General features: G+C 53.2%; 1 protein-coding gene across 1 annotated transcript; it reads left to right on the top strand.

The window, feature by feature from the left end:
• The first annotated feature begins 244 nt into the window (after window positions 1–244).
• On the top strand, window positions 245–17740 carry camta2 (calmodulin binding transcription activator 2). The gene is given in 27 exon segments (XM_032581967.1): window positions 245–445; window positions 1289–1386; window positions 2412–2515; window positions 3660–3727; window positions 3804–3939; window positions 4033–4104; window positions 4453–4600; window positions 4674–4802; window positions 4879–5083; window positions 5934–6378; window positions 6380–6811; window positions 6890–7471; window positions 7543–7669; window positions 8035–8169; window positions 9318–9475; window positions 11482–11660; window positions 11738–11816; window positions 11887–12115; window positions 12191–12409; window positions 12995–13167; window positions 13236–13414; window positions 13485–13689; window positions 13770–13841; window positions 15321–15341; window positions 15509–15702; window positions 16837–16911; window positions 16987–17740. Coding segments are annotated over 26 exon segments (4476 nt in total). The 5' UTR covers window positions 245–445; window positions 1289–1331; the 3' UTR covers window positions 17042–17740.
• The last annotated feature ends 1277 nt before the right edge of the window (window positions 17741–19017 follow it).

Raw genomic sequence — 19017 nt, 5'->3', positions numbered from 1 at the left:
CGTTATGCTGCTTAGATCAGCGGTTGGAGTTCAGACCGGTCCGACGGCAGGTTCCGGTCAGGATCAGGGTGAAGGAGATGCTAGCTCTGTTAGCATCCTGAGGCTATACTGTGAAAAACTTACTTTAAATAGTCCAGTTTCACCATTCTGTTGAAAGATTCTAAAACTTCGTGGTTTATCACAAAAATCTTTAAATATAATTTATCTGATTTATATCACATCATGGAAAATGATCAGATTTAAATACATTACAAGTTTTGAGAACAAAGACACGAAGTCCTGCTTTCAAACTGAAAATGTGTTCTCTCGAATTATGGCAGTAAAGTTCCCCCATACACCTTCCTCTGGATCAGATCCATCATCCTCCGTTGTAGCCCCGCCCTTCTCCGTTGCTACGCAGTGACGTCATAGACATCGAACATGGCGGCTGAGCTGAAGGCGGAAGGTAAATGAGCTTTAACTGGCGTTTTATTTGTGAGCTGCTCCGGACTCGGTTCTGTAGGTTCGGTTCCTGCCGGTTTATTTTCCGGTGTGTCAGCAGCGGCAGCGGGCGGAGGGCTGGCTGCGGGCGGAGCTGTCTCACCCGGAGCTCCAGCCCTGCGGCTCGGCTGCTACAGGTGTTGATCCACCGCTGTTATACTCCAGAATATCACCGGTACCTTCCTGCTGCCTACAGCCCGACAGCGGCAGGGTTCGGTTCTGGTCGGGGTTCATAGCTGTCACTGCTTCGTTCAGCCTGTAAGTCAACGCTGCGGAGCTGAGCAGCTTCCCGCCGTTAGCTCCGAACAGAACGGGAGCAGCAGAACTCCCACAGCCGGGGAGAAGCGCCGAGAGGCGGCAACCGCAGCTAAGAGAGTCCGTGGCCTTCCAGCGGCCTCCTGGAGGAGGTTCTGGTTCCGTGTGGGAGAATGGACCGATTAGGCTGATTTAATCACTATTGTTATATAATTATTAAAAGAGTCTCATTTAATAAGTCGCATTCAACATTCATGTGTTTCAATATAAACACGTTTCGAACCGGTTCCGATCCAGGTGTGATGCGGTGAGGTGTGTGTTCACTGTTTCAACATGTTATATAAGTCTGAACACACACACACACACACACACACAACGATGTACAGTGTCATTCAAACACTTTTCATGTAAAGTGGATCCAAATTTGGCTGTTGCTAGGCAACTGGGCTCCACTGAAGGAAGTGTGTGTGTGTGTGGGTGTGTGTGTGTGTGTGTGTGTGCGCGCGCAGCTGATCGGGGTACTGAACGGCTCTCTGTTTCTCTCTGTCCTCAGCGGGACACGGCACGTGGACGTCCATCCTGTGAGACCCGTCGCCATGAGCAACAAGGAGATGGTTTCCACGGAGACAGGTCAGTGCCATCCACCTGCAGGTAAGAGCCAGGCTGCTCTTACCTACTTGTTGCCATGGAAACTGCATGTTTTCAACAGCGTCACCGAAGGTGTTTCAGCTCTGCGCCTTGGATGGGAGACAGGCTGGAGGTTCTGCTCAGCCTGTCTCCGGCCCGATGAACCTGGGCTCAGTCAGTCGGTTCTGTCCAGAAGGCCCGGCGTGTCCTCGGCCTCCTGGGCCACTGTGGGGCCCACACTTCTTAATCCTGAGGTGATGTCAGAGGAGATGATGTCAGCATATAAGACTGACATCATACTGACTGAAGGTGGTTCTTACCTCGTCTTCAGTCTTCTGGTTGGTCTGGATGAACCACATCCTGGTTCCTGGAGGTGTTCAGAGAACCTCTGGACAGAACCAGAACCTTCTGGAGGAACTGTGACTCCTTCTGATCCGAGATCATTTAGACCAGGGGTGTCCAACTCCAGTCCTCCAGTCGCTGTCCTGCCGTGTCTAGATGTGCCACAGGTAGAAAACACAGGAATCAAATGGCTTTATTGCCTCCTTATTGCGTAGATAAATCCTCCAGAGTTCTGCTGATGACCTAATTATTCTGTTCAGGTGGTGGAGCAGAGGCTCATCTAGACATGGAGGAGATGATGGTGCTTGGCGACTGGTTGGACTTGGTGCCTCTGGGACTGGATGGATGGATGGATGGATGGATGGATGGATGGATGGATGGATGGATGGATGGATGGATGGATGGATGGATGGATGGATAAATGGATGGATGGGTGAATGATGGATGGATGAAGCTCTCTGTTCAGGGTGTCTTTGACCTCATACCAACAAACACTGTTCAGTAATAACTGTAGCTGTGAAGCGGTGACCCTGACTGACCCTGACTGACCCTGACTGACCCTGACTGATGAAAACATCACATTAACAATGATTTTCTCATAATAATTACAGGTAAATACCTCCAGGATTTTATGTTATGTTAGTCAGTGGTGATCCTGTTCTGACCCGGGTTCTGTTCTGACCCGTCACCGTCTGTGTTGTCAGCAGAGAATAAAGGCCAGAGGAAGGTGTTTGTTCCCAACAAGCTGCTGGAGTGTCTGCCCCGCTCGGCCTGCCTGCCTAACGAGCGTCTGAGGTGGAACACTAACGAGGTGAGGGGAGCGGGTTCTGACCGGATGTTCTGATCCATTTTGGTCCTTTTAGTGACTTCATCAATCAGGTTGGAAACAGGAAAGTAGAAACATCACAGATTTATTCTTAGATTATTTTGGGTAAAACGCCTCATGTGTTTATATTTATCTGTCAAAACCTTTAAATAAATTCATTTTTCCCACTGAGAGCCTGAACCCGTCCCTGTGTCGGTTCTTTAAAGAGCCGTCCCTGTGTCGGTTCTTTAAAGAGCCGTCCCTGTGTCGGTTCTTTAAAGAGCCGTCCCTGTGTCGGTTCTTTAAAGGGCCGTCCCTGTGTCGGTTCTTTGAAAGAGCCGTCCCTGTGTCGGTTCTTTAAAGGGCCGTCCCTGTGTCGGTTCTTTGAAAGAGCCGTCCCTGTGTCGGTTCTTTAAAGGGCCGTCCCTGTGTCGGTTCTTTGAAAGAGCCATTCCTGTGTCGGTTCTTTAAAGGGCCGTTCCTGTGTCGGTTCTTTGAAAGAGCCGTTCCTGTGTCGGTTCTTTAAAGGGCCGTCCCTGTGTCGGTTCTTTAAAGAGCCGTCCCTGTGTCGGTTCTTTAAAGACCCGTCCCTGTGTCGGTTCTTTAAAGAGCCGTCCCTGTGTCTGTTCTTTAAAGAGCCGTCCCTGTGTCTGTTCTTTAAAGAGCCGTCCCTGTGTCGGTTCTTTAAAGGGCCGTCCCTGTGTCGGTTCTTTAAAGGGCCGTCCCTGTGTCGGTTCTTTAAAGGGCCGTCCCTGTGTCGGTTCTTTAAAGAGCCGTCCCTGTGTCGGTTCTTTGAAAGAGCCGTCCCTGTGTCGGTTCTTTAAAGAGCCGTCCCTGTGTCGGTTCTTTAAAGAGCCGTCCCTGTGTCGGTTCTTTAAAGAATTGTTCCTGTGTCGGTTCTTTAAAGAGCCGTCCCTGTGTCGGTTCTTTGAAAGAGCCGTCCCTGTGTCGGTTCTTTGAAAGAGCCGTCCCTGTGTCGGTTCTTTAAAGAGCCGTCCCTGTGTCGGTTCTTTAAAGAATTGTTCCTGTGTCGGTTCTTTAAAGAGCCGTCCCTGTGTCGGTTCTTTGAAAGAGCCGTCCCTGTGTCGGTTCTTTAAAGAGCCGTCCCTGTGTCGGTTCTTTAAAGAACTGTTCCTGTGTTGGTCTGCAGGAGATCGCCTCCTACCTGATATCCTTTGACAGACACGACGAGTGGCTCTGCTGCTCCCTGAAGACCAGGTACAGTCCTGAAGAAACGCCTGCCAGACGGCGCGCAGGGCGTCACGGTCTCACCTGTCATGTTTGGGTGTTTCAGGCCGAAGAACGGCAGCATCATCCTCTACAACAGGAAGAAGGTGAAGTACAGGAAGGATGGCTACTGCTGGAAGAAAAGGAAGGATGGGAAGACGACAAGAGAGGACCACATGAAGCTGAAGGTCCAGGGCTTGGAGGTAGGCAGCGCCCCCTGCAGGTCATGTTGAGTCACACACAGGACGGTTCAGACAGGGTGCTGGAGGTCAACCAGTGTCTCTCTGCTGTTCCAGTGCCTCTACGGCTGCTACGTCCATTCCTCCATCGTGCCAACATTCCACAGACGATGCTACTGGCTGCTGCAGGTCAGAAACACACACAGTACCGGCTCGGACCGTCTCAGGGTCAAACCCAGAGGGGGCCGACCTCCTGAGGGGGCCGACCTCCTGAGGGCTGACCTCCTGAGGGGGCCGACCTCCTGAGGGCCGACCTCCTGAGGGGGCCGACCTCCTGAGAGGGCCGACCTCCTGAGGGGGCCGACCTCCTGAGAGGGCCGACCTCCTGAGGGTCGACCCTTGATGTAACGTTTTCTTGATAGTAATACTGTTTGAGATGTAATCTGACCCGCTCTGTGGACTGGATCAGAACCATGCAGCCTGTTGAAGCGCATATCTTTGATCATCAGAGCTGTGACCTGCTGTGTTTCCCTGCAGAACCCAGACATCGTGCTGGTCCACTACCTGAACGTGCCGTCGCCAGAGGATTCTGGGAGATGCAGTCCTTTGCTGTGCACGGTGTCGGACCGCCACGACACCCTGAGGTGGAGCCGGGACGACCTTCTGGGCCAGCTGAAGCCCATGTGTACGGCGCCGAGCAGACCGGCCGGTCCGACCCGGGTTCTGGCTGGAGTTAACCCTTCCTCTCTTTGTTTCAGTCCACAGCATCAAGTGCTCCATGGGTTCTGGGGAATTCAGCATTGAAGAACTGGTGCAGCACATCCTGGACCGGCAGAGAACCAAACCACAGCCCCGTACACACGCCTGCCTCTGCAGCACCAACCAAGGTAGGAGGTTCCATGACATCACTCTGACATCACTCTGACGTCACTCTGACCGCCACCCATCTCTTCATGTCCACAGTGTCACCAGGAGTGAACATTCCCCACCGCTGCAACAGCACCAAGCATCGGATCATCTCCCCCAAGCTGCCGCCGTCCTCCTCTGGACCCGCCGCCTCCCCTCCGTCCTCAGAACCAGGAGAGTCAGGGAGAGGAGGAGGAGGAGAGAGCAAGATGCCTCAGCTGCAGCCTCAGAGCCCCGCGTCTTCCTCCAGCCCTTCATCCACGTAAGGCTTCATTTTGTGACCCCACTTGGTGCCTCATGACCCCCACAGGGCTCCAGACCTTCACTTTGGGAACCGCTGGTCTAATAGACGAGGTCTGAGATGAACCAAGCTGTGGGCTGGAGACTCACCATGGAAACTGTAGCATAGCTCTGTAGCCTAGCTCTGTAGTTTAGAGCTGTAGCCTAGCTCTGTAGCGTAGCTCTGTAGTTTAGAGCTGTAGCGTAGCTCTGTAGCCTAGCTCTGTAGTTTAGAGCTGTAGCGTAGCTCTGTAGCTGTAGCTCTGTAGCCGTAGCTCTGTAGCGTAAATCTGTAGCCTAGCTCTGTGGCCGTAGCTCTGTAGCCGTAGTTCTGTAGCGTAGCTCTGTAGCCGTAGTTCTGTAGCGTAGCTCTGTAGCCGTAGTTCTGTAGCGTAGCTCTGTAGCGTAGCTCTGTAGCCGTAGTTCTGTAGCGTAGCTCTGTAGCCGTAGTTCTGTAGCGTAGCTCTGTAGCCGTAGCTCTGTAGCCGTAGTTCTGTAGCGTAGCTCGTAGCCGTAGCTCTGTAGCGTAAATCTGTAGCCTAGCTCTGTGGCCGTAGCTCTGTAGCCGTAGTTCTGTAGCCATAGCTCTGCAGCCGTAGCTCTGTAGCGTAAATCTGTAGCCGTAGCTCTGTAGCCGTAGTTCTGTAGCGTAGCTCTTAGCCGTAGTTCTGTAGCGTAGCTCTGTAGCCGTAGTTCTGTAGCGTAGCTCTTAGCCGTAGCTCTGTAGCCGTAGCTCTTAGCCGTAGCTCTGTAGCCGTAGCTCTGTAGCTACGATGGAGGAATGGACGTAACATCCTGTCTGAACCGTTTTAAATTCGTCTTCTGCTCCACAGTTCAGGCTCATCGCCGCCCCGAACGCACAAGGCCGCCATCGCTGTTCGTAACCAAGGCAACGGTTTCTACCACGACCGCCACAGCAACTTGGCCGCCGTGGCGCTGCCTCAGAACGCGGTCATTGTCATGGCGACAGCCGCTACCCTACCAGGGGGGAGGGAGGGCGGGGGCGCTCCGCCAGAGGAGGCGGGGTCGAGGAGGAGCTTCGGGTCGCTGCTGCTCTCCCCCCCCCTTCCTCCCCCTCCTGGTAAACCCCCCTCTCCCTCCCCGCCCTCCCCCACTGCCCCCGCCCCCATCCAGACCACCCTCTCCCTCACCCTCCTGCCCTCCCCAGTCATCGGGGGGCTCCTCCTCACCCCCTCCTCCTCCCACCAGTCTCCCCCCCCCCCCTGCCGCCTCCCCTCCGTCTCCCCATTCCTTCCCACCTCCCCCACCCCTTCCCCCGGCCTTTGACCCCGACTCCTTCCTGAACTCCCCCAAACAGGGTGAGACCTATGGGGGCCCCCCCCCCATGTGCTCCCCCTCCATCCGGACCTCCTCCCCCCTCCCTCACCCGTCCCTCTCTCTCTCCCTGTCCCCCACCACCTCCACCCCGGCCTCCTCGGTCTCCCCCCCCTCCTCCCTCTCCTCCTTGTCCACCTCCCCCTCCTCCTCCACTTCCCCTCCCTTGTCGGGCCCCCCCCCCTCGCTTGCCCTCTCCCTCTCTCCCACCTCCTCCGTGGCGCCGCCCGTCCTGCCGCTCTGCCTGGAGCTGGGCGCGCTGGGGGAGTGTGACGGGGTGAAGGAGGAGTCCCACTCTGAGGAAGAGGAGCTGGAAGAAACTGATGATGATGATGATGAAGGCAGAGCCCCGCCCACCAAGCTGGTCCTGCTTCAGGTGAGCCGGGTTCCACTGGGACTACTTCCTGAGGCCGTATCCTTCCTCTCACCCGTCTCTCTGACTCCTTCCGTTCAGACAAGCCACGCCCCCTCCAGCCCGTCTCCTAGGCAACACCCAGACAGCGGCTCCGCCCCCCTCCTGCTGGCCTGCCATGACGGGTCAGGCGAACCGTCCCGGCCCACCAATCAGATTCCAGCACCGCCTGAAGGGCAGCAGCCAATGGTCCTGCCGTCGTCCAATCGGCTGCCCGGACCTGAAGCTCCGCCCCCTGCTGAGAGTTTCCATCAGCCCATGGAGCTGCCGGCAGCTGTTGCCATGGAGACGGCCTCCCTAGCAACGGCCCAGGTGAAGGAGGAGAGGAGGCGGCGCTACGACTCCGAGGACGCCTGCATGGACAGCCAGGAGGAGGCGGAGCCTGAGGAGCTGGACATCTCCTTCGACAGCCAGTTCCCCGACCTGATCTCTGACCTCATCACCGAGGAGCCGGGCCCCACCGCGGCCCCCCCGGCTCCGGCCGCGTTCCCCACCGGCGTCCGCTACGTGGTTCCGCCGCAGCCGTCGCCGTCCTCCTCCTTCCTGCCGTTCCCCCAGCCGCTGCCCGCCGCTGCCCGCCTGGCCGCCATCACAGACTTCTCCCCAGAGTGGTCCTACCCAGAGGTGAGCGTCCCGCACTGGGCGACTGGTCCAAACGGTTCTGGTTCCGGTCCCAGCTGCTGTTCTCTCTGCAGGGCGGAGTGAAGGTTCTGATCACCGGGCCGTGGAGCGAGCCGTCGGGTCGGTACTCCTGCGTGTTCGATCAGAGCGCCGTCCCCGCTTCCCTCATCCAGACCGGGGTTCTGCGCTGCTACTGCCCAGGTACTGACCACTAACGGGCAGGGCCGGTTCTACAGGAGCCGGTCCTGCATGGGTCGGTCCGGTTCTATAGCGATCGGGGTTGGGTTGGCGGGTCCAGACTGTCGGAACCTCCTGGATGATGATGATCTTTGAATCATCTGGATGAAGCCCGGATTCTTGTCCATCCTGTGGAGGTTCTGATGGACCCGTCTGTCTCTGGGTTCTGATGGACCCGTCTGTCCCTGGGTTCTGATGGACCCGTGTGTCTCTGGGTTGTGATGGACCCGTCTGTCCCTGGGTTCTGATGGACCCGTGTGTCTCTGGGTTCTGATGGACCCGTCTGTCTCTGGGTTCTGATGGACCCGTCTGTCTCTCCTGTGTTTCAGCCCATGAGGCCGGCCTGGTGTGTCTGCAGGTTCTGGAGTCCGGCGGGTCGGTGTCGTCGTCGGTTCTGTTCGAGTACAGAGCGAGGAACGCCAGCTCTCTGCCCAGTTCCCAGCTGGACTGGCTCTCATTGGACGGTCAGTACCTGCTCTTCCTCACCCTCCTCTTCCTCCTCTGCTCGTGCCAACACTGACCTGCAGGAGGCGCCGCTGGTGCAGGAGCAGGTTCTGGTTGGGTTCTGGTTTGTTTCCGATTGATGCTCCGTGTTTGGTAGAAGCAGCCGTGTTTCCTTCAGACCGATAGACGTGGAGTTACCATAGCAACCTGAGTGAGTTCAGTAATCTGAGTATTCTCCAGGCTGGTTGAAGCGGTTCTGGACCAGATGATCCTCTCAGGATCTCAGCCTCTCCCTGCTGGGTTTGGGTCTTCAGGATCGGCTGGTCACCATGACGACCATCAGCCTGCTTCACTGGTCCCAGTCAGTTGATGCTTACGGTTTAGTGGTTCTGCTGCTCTTCCTCATCCTCTTCATCAGGAGGAAGAGGAGCAGCTTCACCTGTCAGCTGGTTTTATCTGGACTCAGAACCAGAACCGCAGCCGGGCCCAACAGAACCAGCTGTGGTTTTATTTCTGCCCTGGAGGGATCAGAGCAGCTGCTAGCAGGTGAGTCCCCTGTGTGTGTGGTGTGGGTGTGTGTGTGTGCGTGGGTGGTGTGTGTGTGTGTGTGGGTGGGTGGGTGGGTGTGTGTGTGGGGGTGTGTGTGTTGTGTGTGTGTGCGCGCGCTGCAGGCCACACTGGATCAGTCTATATTTGGCCTCTGCTTTTATTTCCTGAATAGAGAGAGAGCCAGGCGGCGGGCGATCGAAGTCAGTCAGATAGTTTCCATCTGAGACAGAGTGTGTGTTATGAGTGTGTATGTTATGAGAGAGTGTGTATGGTGTGTGTGTGTGTGCGTGTGTGTGTGTGACCCTCTTTACACTGATCGCTGCTGGTCAGAGCCGTTGACGGCTGCCTGCTGCTGATTGGCTCTGGCTGAGATCCAAGCAGCTGATTGGTTGATCTTTGATCCACGTTCTGATCACCTGTCGGCCTCCTGCTGCTCCTGGTGCATTGTGGGTAGTGTAGGAGGAGCTTGGGGCTGCCCTGCTGTAAGCGTGTTCAGTTTCAGCAGCGCAGCGAAGGAGACGGAGCTGCTGCTGGAGGAGCCTCGGTGGGCGCAGCTTTAGTGGGCGGAGCTTTAGTGGGCGGAGCCTCAGCGTCACGCACCTGCTCTCTCCACCTGCAGACAACCAGTTCAGGATGTCCATCCTGGAGCGGCTGGAGCAGATGGAGCGCCGGATGGCGGAGATGGCGGCTCGGGATGGCCATCATCATCATCATCAGCAGCAGCAGAGTGGGAACCAGCTGGCCACGCCCCCTCCTCTACCTGACGACCAGCAGCAGGTAGGTCCGGTCCAGTTTACTCTGTGGTTCCTGTCTGAACGTCCAGACAGCAGGTTCAATCCGACCTGCTGCAGGTTCCGAGGTTCTGGTTCTGTGGCTCTGGCCCGGTTCTGGCCCGGCTGCTGGTTCTGGTTCTGTGGTTCTGGCCCAGTTCTGGCCCGGCTGTGGCTCCGCCCCCTCTGGCTGATGTCATGGGATTTTGTCGGATGGAGTCCAGGAGTTAAAATAGCCGCAGTGAGACGGAGAGGAGTTGGACCTGGACCAAAACAAGTACTGCTGGTCCTCAGAGGGTTTCCTCTGAAGGTTCTGACCCAGACCGGACCCGGCTGGCAGAACTCTGACTCTGAGCAGAACCAGGCCAGAACCAGGCCAGAGACGGACCAGAGGAAACTCTCTGGTTCCTGGAAAGCAGAAATAATCCTTTTAAAGCAGCTAAATCTGGAACCAGCTCAGTGCTAACGTCAGTCCTCAGGCTGCGGGTCAGAACCTTCAGAACCAGCCACAGGGTTTCCTACCGAGGGCCAGCTCAGCCCGGTGGCGCCGAGGCGGTCCAATGCGTTTCGTTTCATGATGTCAACTTAAGGTCAGGAAAAGACAATATTACTGGGTAATTAAATGTTACTGGGAAACTTCGGCAGTGAAACAATTTTTATTCTTAAAAACAGAAAATCAAAAAATCAAATTAAAATGAATATCATGTATTTGTGCTTCTGTTTAATCCAAATTAAGTCAGTGGCTCCATAAGGCCCCCCAGGGCTTCAGGGGCCCATAAATGCTAATAGCTGTTAGAGGTGCTGATGGTTTTAGCAGCAAGAGGGGCCCCTAGGTCAGATTCTGCCCCAGGCCTCATGCAGCCTTGGACCGGCCCTGCAGGATGAGTTCAATCTGCTGCACTGAGCAGAGATGAGCAACAAACTGAGATTTAATTCAATGCTGCTAATGTGGCTTTAGCAGCTCTAACATTTCTGTCTGAGTTTTTAACAAGAGACACAGAAACTGTTTTGGTTGGTTCAGTTTATGGGACGAGTTTCTCTGATCTCTGCTCTCATTAACTCTGACTGACTAAGTGGACAAAACATTTCATATGGTTTGATTCTTCATGTAACTGGAAAAATTATCCTAAAAATAATAATAAAATAATATAAAACCAGCGTGAAGCTCCTCACCGGCTGAACCTGCATGATGAGGTTAGCGCTGGTTCATTAGCCGCTAACGCTCTGACCAACCAGAACACAGACATGAACTTTACAGGGAAGACAGCGCCACACGCTGGGCAGCGTATAAACACCGCGTATAAGTTGTTCACAAAGGTAAATCTATCTCCCTCAACATATACCTCTGAAAGTGAGAGCTGTGCAACCAGAGCTAACGAGTTTAAACTCCGACCTTGATGTGGATTTCTCCAAAGAATCATGATTCCTCACAGAGGGTTGATGTAAATATCCATCCAGGTCATCTTGTGTCCAGTTTGAGTGGAAGGAGGCGAGCGATCCCGCTGAGGTAAACTTAAAGATACAGCAGCAGCAGCTGTGTGATTGGTGGCTCTCCCAGCTTTAAATGCATGAAATATAAACGTATCTGTTAGGAATAAATTTGCTCCGTCAGTGAAACGCTCTGAGCAACAGAGAGACTTGCAATCCGGGTTTAAACTAAAAAAAAGGCAATTCTTTTTTTTTCAATTATTAATTTTTCTTTAAAAAACAAAGCAACGCTTAGCCTGGCGGGGGGCTAGTAAAGCATGACGGGCTGCCAGGCTTATGATACACTGGGGGAAACCCTGGCCAGGTGTTTAGAGGACGACTGAACCGTCACCTGGTCCTGAAATGACTCTCTGACTCGGCTCCGCTGGACAGACTGCGTCACGCCGGGGGCGGGGCAAGCAGGTCAGGTGACCTGGAACGATGGCAGTCGCCATTTTATCCGCCTGATGCCAGGAAGTTCCTCCGTCGGCGTCTGACAGGACGGGTTAGTCGGTCACGCCGGTGACTGGTCTCTGTCCCTCCCAGTGTTCCCAGTGGTTTGAGAGGAGGATCGTTGGTGTGTGTGAGCGGATGATGAGAGGAGCGTGTTGGGGAGGAAGAGGAGAGAGTCTTCATCACCCGCCAGGTCACCGTGGCATGACGTTGCTGCACCTGGCGGCTGCCCAGGGCTACACCCACCTGATCCACACCCTGATCCACTGGAGGTAAGGCAGGAGGCCGTCCTGGCTCCGCCCTCATGATGACGTCATGTCCTGTCTCAGGCCGATGTCACTTCCTGCAGGGCGATGAGCAGCGACAGTCTGGACCTGGAACAGGAAGTGGACCCCTTGAACGTCGACCACTTCTCCTGCACGCCGCTGGTAAGCCCCCGCCTGACTGCCGGTTGCTGTGGCGGCGTTGCCGTGGTGACGGGCGCCCTGTGCGTTCCAGATGTGGGCGTGCGCTCTGGGCCACCAGAGGGCAGCAGAGCTGCTGTACAGCTGGAACGGCCTGGCGCTGGGGATCCCCGACTCGCTGGGCCGCCTGCCGCTCGCCGTGGCGCGCTCCCGCGGCCACACCCGCCTCGCCACCGCGCTGGAGGAGCTGCACACGCTGCACGCTCAGGCGGCCACCAGGGACGGCCCGCCGCCGTCCCCTCTGTCCACCAGCCTGGACACAGGTAACCCCACCTCCTGCTGTCACCTGACCTCATCTGGCTCTCTGATTGGCTGTAAGAGTCTCCTGTCTCCTCCAGGTCTCAGCTCCTCCAGCAGTCTCCCCTCACCCAGCGACCCGTCCTCGCCGTCCCCCAGCTCCGCCTACTCCAGTGGCCCCGCCCCCATGGACACCTCCCCCTCGTCTCCATCATCGCTCTCCTCTTCCTCACTGCCCGTCTCTCCTCCGTCTCCGTCCTTCACACAGTCCACCGTTCCCTCGGAGGAGCCTAACCGGACCGTCAGCACAGGTAACCCAGGTAACGGCGCCTCCTCACCGATTCCCAGTCAGAGCGCAGAGTGACAATGACTGGCCCAGTCTGGCCCAGTCTGGTTCAGTCTGGTTCTGTTCATTGAAAAATGAAATTAAACACAGGCTAACTCAGGGCTAGGCTAGCCTGGGAGGCTAACAGGTTGCTAGCTTGTGAGGCTAACTCAGGGCTAGGCTAGCCTGGGAGGCTAACAGGGTGCTAGCTTGTGAGGCTAACTCAGGGCTAGGCTAGCCTGGGAGGCTAACAGGGTGCTAGCTTCTGAGGCTAACTCAGGGCTAAGCTAGCCTGGGAGGCTAGCAGGGGCTAATCCTAGCCGTTCTGAGTGGAGACACCAAGCTGTTGTCTTCTGTCCATCTGACCTCACCGTGACCTTTGCTCCTTGGCTGATGACCCAACAGGATGATCGTCCTCCATGTTGTTCTCAGTCTCACAGGTTTATTGTCTTCATGCAGGTTATTATGGGATGTCTTTACTGGTTTTATACATAGATGATAGAATCTAAAATGTCAATAAAGACATTTTTAGGTGCCAGCTAATAAAGGTGAAAGCTCTGACCTCTGACCTCTCTCCCAGGTTTAACCGCCAGCGGCTCCAGAGACCTGATGGACTACAACAACGCCCCGCCCACAGACACGCCCCCTCAGAGCGCCGGGCGGCGGGCGCTGCTGGAGGAGCAGCTGCTGCGGTACGGCGAGAACGCCGAGAACGAAGGAGAGGAGGAGTACCTGGAGGACGAGGTGCTGCAGGTAGGCTGGAGCTCCAGGTGCAGGTTGTCATGGCGACCGGGCTGGTCTAACGGAGCCTCTGCGCCCAGCAGGTGGACATGGCGACGCTGGCGGAGCAGATCATCGAGGCGACGCCGGAGCGAATCAAACAAGAGGATTTCCCCCTGGGGGCGGAGTCTCCGCTCAGAGAAAGGCGGGACAACCCGGCCATCCAGGACACATGGTTGGCCACTTACCTGGAGACGGTGGACAGCCAGTCCCCGCCCAGGTGAGCCTGACGGAGCTGGACCGAAACCAGAACCAGAACCAGAACCAACAGCTCTGTGTTTCTGCTGCAGGCGGGTCTGCCCCCCCTCGCCGCTCAGCGCTCTGGCTCTTCAGAGGCTCCGCCCCCCATCGTCCGCGGCGTGGGCGGAGTTCCTGAACGCGTCGGCCAATGGGAAGATGGAGAGAGACTTCGCTCTGCTGACGCTGACAGACGGCGAGCAGAGGGAGCTGTACGAGGCCGCCCGCATCATCCAGAACGCCTTCCGCCGATACAAGGTAACCATGGCGACGGCCTGAGCAGGACGCACTGCCCCCTGCTGGCTTGATGGACGCATTACTCCTCTGTGTGTGTGCAGGGTCGAAGGTTAAAGGAGCAGCAGGACATGGCGGCCGCCGTCATCCAGAGGTGCTACAGGAAGTACAAACAGGTGTGCTTTCAATAAACTTTATTTAACAAATAAATCTTATCTTATCTTAAAAAAAAAAAAAAAAGTGGCACTAAATTCAAAGGCATAAGAACTTCTGCTCTTGACACCACTTTGTTAAAAATGTAAATTGTGTTGCGACACCTCCAGGCGCTGCAACCATCTTCTGATGTCTATTTATTTCTCATTTTGTACTATTTATTTCTTTATCTTTGTATATTATGTATATACACATAACCTGCATCTTAACTCGAGTCGAGCAAATCTCAATCTGTAATCTGTTGATGACAATGACAATAAATCTGATCTTATCTTATTTAAAAAAGACAAAATGTTCAGCATTTAATGATTTCAACCAGGTTATAGGAAAAACTGATCAGCAATGAATCAGTTCAGTCAGAAAATAAGACAAAATATAAAACATCAAGGTGCTTTCTATTCAGAAACACACACACACACACACACAGCAGGGTTTCCTCCAGTAAACCTGCTCAGCCTGGCGGTCCGCCATGTTTTTGTATTAAAGATGTTAAGTAGACAAGAAATCTAAAAATATTACTGGGTCATTGAAACCATCTCCAGTGAAACTATCTAAACCCACAGCCAGTTTTAAAAACAGCAAATCAAAAAATCCAATTAAAATGAATATCGATTATCTTCACTTCTGTTTAATCCAAAGTAAGTCAGCGGCTCCATCGGGCCCCCAGGGCTTCAGGGGCCACAATGATAATATTTTAACACAAAAACATTAATGTAACATTTATTTATTCAGATGATCAGTGGCGTTAAAGGAGCTGGCAAGTTTACTTTGTAAAAGTTCAAAGAACAATATTCACAGTTAGATTGTTTTGTTACCATAGCAACAAAACAATCTACCATAGATTAGATGCTGTGAATCTAATCTTTGACTTTGAGCTGTTTGTTCACAAATACAAATTAGTAAACTGTAATTATAACTGATTGTTTTTGGTTTGGCCAGTTAATCTACTCTCTCTCTCCCAGATTAAATCCAACCCAGAAGCTGTTAGAGGTGCTGATGGTTTTAGCAGCAAGAGGGGCCCCTAGGTGAGATTCTGCCCCAGGCCTCATGCAGCCTTGGACCGGCCCTGCAGGATGAGTTCAATCTGCTGCACTGAGCAGAGATGAGCAACAAACTGAGATTTAATTCAATGCTAATGTGGCTTTAGCAGCTCTAACATTTCTGTCTGTTGAGTTTTTAATGAAACAGAAACTGTGTAAAGCCTGGTGGGCTGCCAGGCTTATAATACAATGGGGGAAACCTGCAGAGAAAACACTCAGGAAAACTGACTTAACCACTGACATATACAGTCATACAGTTCATGTTTACCTGAGCCGTGTGTGTGTGTGTGTGTGTGTGTGTGTGTGTGTGGGTGTGTGTGTGTGTGTGTGTGTGTGTGTGTGTGTGTGTGTGTGTGTGTCCTCCACTAACGTCACTAACCTGCTGTCTCTCTCTCTGGTTAGCTAACATGGATAGCTCTGAAGGTAACCAGCTGTCAGTAGCTGTAGTGGTGTGTAGTCAGTGTGTAGTCAGTGTGTAGTCAGTGTGTGTTTGTGTGTGTGTGATGCGTGCAGCTGGGCCGGGTCTCAGATGTTTGTTCATCAGAACCAGGTTCAGGCCTTACCTGACCCTGTGACTCCGCCCCCTGCAGTACGCGCTCTACAAGAAGATGACCCAGGCGGCCATCTTGATCCAGTCCAAGTTCCGGTCGTACTACGAGCAGAAGCGGTTCCAGCAGAGCCGGCGGGCCGCCGTGCTGATCCAGCAGTACTACCGCAGCTACAAGGAGTACGAGAGGCTGAAGCAGGCGCCACGAGGGGGCGCCGCACTCAACCCCAAGAGCAGGTACGGCGGCGGCCAGGGGCGGGGCGGCCGGGCTAACGCTAGGCGGTGCAGAGAGGGGAGAGACCAGCTGGGACCCAACGACCGGACCTGGTAACAGGCCTGACCCGGAGACGATGGTTTAACTAGTAGTGACTCGGATGTCGTTTGACAAACCAGTCAACCATTGTGACTTGTTGACACGAGTCCATGACTGACCAAGTCGTTCAGTTGAATCTTATCATCTTTACTAAATTACCGTATTTTCCGCACTATAAGGCGCACCTTCAATGAACGGCCTATTTTAAAACTTTTTTCATATATAAGGCTCATAGAATAGATGCTACAGTAGAGGCTGCGGTTACGTTATGCATCCACTAGATGGAGCTGCGCTAAAGGGATTGTCAACGAAACAGTCAGATAGGTCAGTCAGACTTTATTAATAGATTACAAACCAGCGTTCTGACAACTCTGTTCATTCCCAAAATGAATAAACAGCTGTTTGATTATTTTCCTGAGGTAAAGTCAGTGACGTGGTATTTTGGTGACACAGTTTATCTTTTAACAACAGCAAGGTATAACATATAGTGGAGGGGAACTTTTCCTCGATTCAATAAACACGTAAAAAACAGTCTGATACTGTTACGGTAAATCAAATCACAATATATATCCACTTCCACTATAACCATTGATTGGTTCATGTTAAATTCTCTGGCTGCTGCTCTGTTCCCGTGTTTTACTGCGTCACTGATCGCCTTGAGCTTAAACTGCGTCGTCAGCTCGTCTCTTAATAGGAGCCATTTTGGGGTCTTTACACAAAACCCAGCGTGCACCGCGCGCTTCTTCTTCTACGGGGAAAATGAAGTCGGCGGCTGCTTACCGTAGTTGTGAGACCTGTTGTGGCTCAATATTGGTCCATATATAAGGCGCACTGTCGGCTTATTGAAGGTTTTTAGGTGCGCCTTGTAGTTCGGAGAATACGGTAATTTTACAATTTAACAAACATCGTGGACTTGGTTTCAGTAGAGTCTGACTCCAAGTCTCACGGTGTGACTAGAGTCCCTGCCGAGTCCCTGCCGTCTCTCAGCCGAGTCCTGCTGCTCCTGGTCCGTCAGAGTAAAGACTCGTTGTCTGACCAGTTCCTGGTTTGTCCAGCAGGGGGTCGTTCCTGACCAAGAAGCAGGACCAGGCGGCCAGGAAGATCATGAGGTTCCTGCGGCGCTGTAGACACAGGTCAGGCAGAGGAAGTGACATCATGACCTGTCCTCATGATGTCACTTCCTCTAATGGCCACTGCTGTTTCTGCAGGATCAAAGAGCTGAAGCAGAGCAGGGAGCTGGAGCGGAGAGGACTGACCACGTAGAGGGACAGGAGGAGGACAGAGACGTGTCGTCCTGTCCCTCAGCGTCTCCTGATGGTCTGCAGCTTCTGGCCGGTCAGGACTCCCAGCGCTCCGTCTGGTTCTGGTCTTTGTGGACCGGCGCCTGCGTCGGAACGGCGCCTGACAGACGCAGCGCGGGGCGCATCCGGCCCATCGGCTCTGCTAGCTCTCCTGCTAGCGCTGCTCTGAAGTACTGACCTTTGACCTTTCAGACAAATCACAGCTTCTTCTATTTAAACCCATAATAGAGAGTAGAGCTTCTATTTATTACAGCATGAACTGTGTGTCGGCGTGTGTGTGTGTATATATGTGTGTGTGTAGGGGTGTCGGCGTGTGTGTGTGTATGTAGGTGTGTGTGTGTGTGTATGTATGTGTGTGTGTGTGTGTGTGTGTATGTGTGGGTGTGTGTGTGTGTTTTGCACTGACTGAAGTCTAGCCCCTCTTTACCTCCCAGTTGCTTTTGTAAATCCAGCTGCCAGACAGAGACTGAAGGAAGCATGTCTGGACCAGAACCAGATCCTGATCCTGGTTCTGGTTCTGGTTCTGTTCAGTCCGGCCTGCAGCCTCCAGTCTCTGTTCTTCAGCCGTTGCAGTGAATCTTTTTGCACGACTTCCTGTTTCCTGGTTGTTCTGAAAACGAGACGTGAAGTTCTGACAATAAATCATCTGATTGTTCCTCAAGTCTGATTGGTTCCTGCTCTGACAGAACCTCTGACCCAGCAGAACCTCTGACCCAGCAGAACCTCTGACCCGTCTGAGGCTCTGTCCTCCATCTTTGGGTTTCTGGTCTGTTTTTCTTCCATATTTTGGTTCTTTGATCCGAACTCGTCTGCAGGGCTGGAGAACAGAACCTGAAACTGGGCTCGGTCGAGTCCAGGACTCGGGTCCAGACCTGGCAGAGGGACAGGAGTCCAAGAACAAGTCAGAACTACCAAGTGAGTAAAAGTTAGTTTGTTCCATCAGGAACCAGGAAATAAACCGTAATGGATCCATAAAGGGTTAAAGTCGTTCTTCTTCTTCTTCTCTGGTTTCTGGTCCCATCGATTCATTTCCTGCTGACTGACATGAGTGGGAATCAGTTCATCTGGAGTGGATTGTGTTTCACTTCGTCTTTACAGTTCAGTTTTAGCAGTTCAGTTCTAACGGTTCAGTTTTAACAGTTCAGTTTAACAGTTCAGTTCTAACGGTTCAGTTTTAACAGTTCAGTTTAACAGTTCAGTTCTAACGGTTCAGTTTTAGCAGTTCGGTTTTAACAGTTCAGTTTAACAGTTTGGTTCTAACGGTTCGGTTTTAACGGTTCAGTTTTGCAGTTCGGTTTTAACAGTTCAGTTTTAACGGTTCAGTTTAACAGTTTGGCTTTAACGGTTCAGTTTTACAGTGCGTTTGTAGCCGTCTAGCTGAATCTGTTCCTCCATTCACAATCAAACTTCTCCTCCACGTTGATGATATTTTAGTTCCATCAGAAATCAAATCAAACACAAAATCTGCTCTGGAGTGACGCTAGCAGATTAGCTAGTAGCTAGCAGATTCCAGTGTTTCTGGAAACACTGGAAAACAGGAGCGGTGACCTCTGGGAAGGTCATGAAGGTCATGAAGGGGATCGTACCGACGCCTCCTATCCTGGAGAGTGAAGCAGGGAAGATGGTGGAAAGACGGACAGGAAGTAGAAATATTCTCTGTCCTTGGTTCTGATGGGTTTTCCTTTCCTGTTTCCTGTTGGTCGTTTCTCCAGATAAAAGCTCAGCCCTCAGAATGAGGCAGGAGAACCACCAACCACACACACACACACACACACACACACACCCTGACCCCGACTGGTTCATGTACTGAATCAGTTCCTCCATGAATGGATCACCTGAAAGTTCTGGTTCTCCTGTCAGGAAGATGGAGATCTTGATCTACAGTTGTTTCTCCAGCAGCTTTCAGGATGAAGGTCCGGAGGACTACAGCTCCCATCA

This window comes from Xiphophorus hellerii, chromosome 14 (assembly GCF_003331165.1).
Source record: "Xiphophorus hellerii strain 12219 chromosome 14, Xiphophorus_hellerii-4.1, whole genome shotgun sequence".
NCBI lineage: Eukaryota > Metazoa > Chordata > Actinopteri > Cyprinodontiformes > Poeciliidae > Xiphophorus > Xiphophorus hellerii.
The sequence above is the reverse complement of the archived record's forward strand: the minus strand, read 5'-3'. Positions and strand labels throughout refer to the sequence as shown.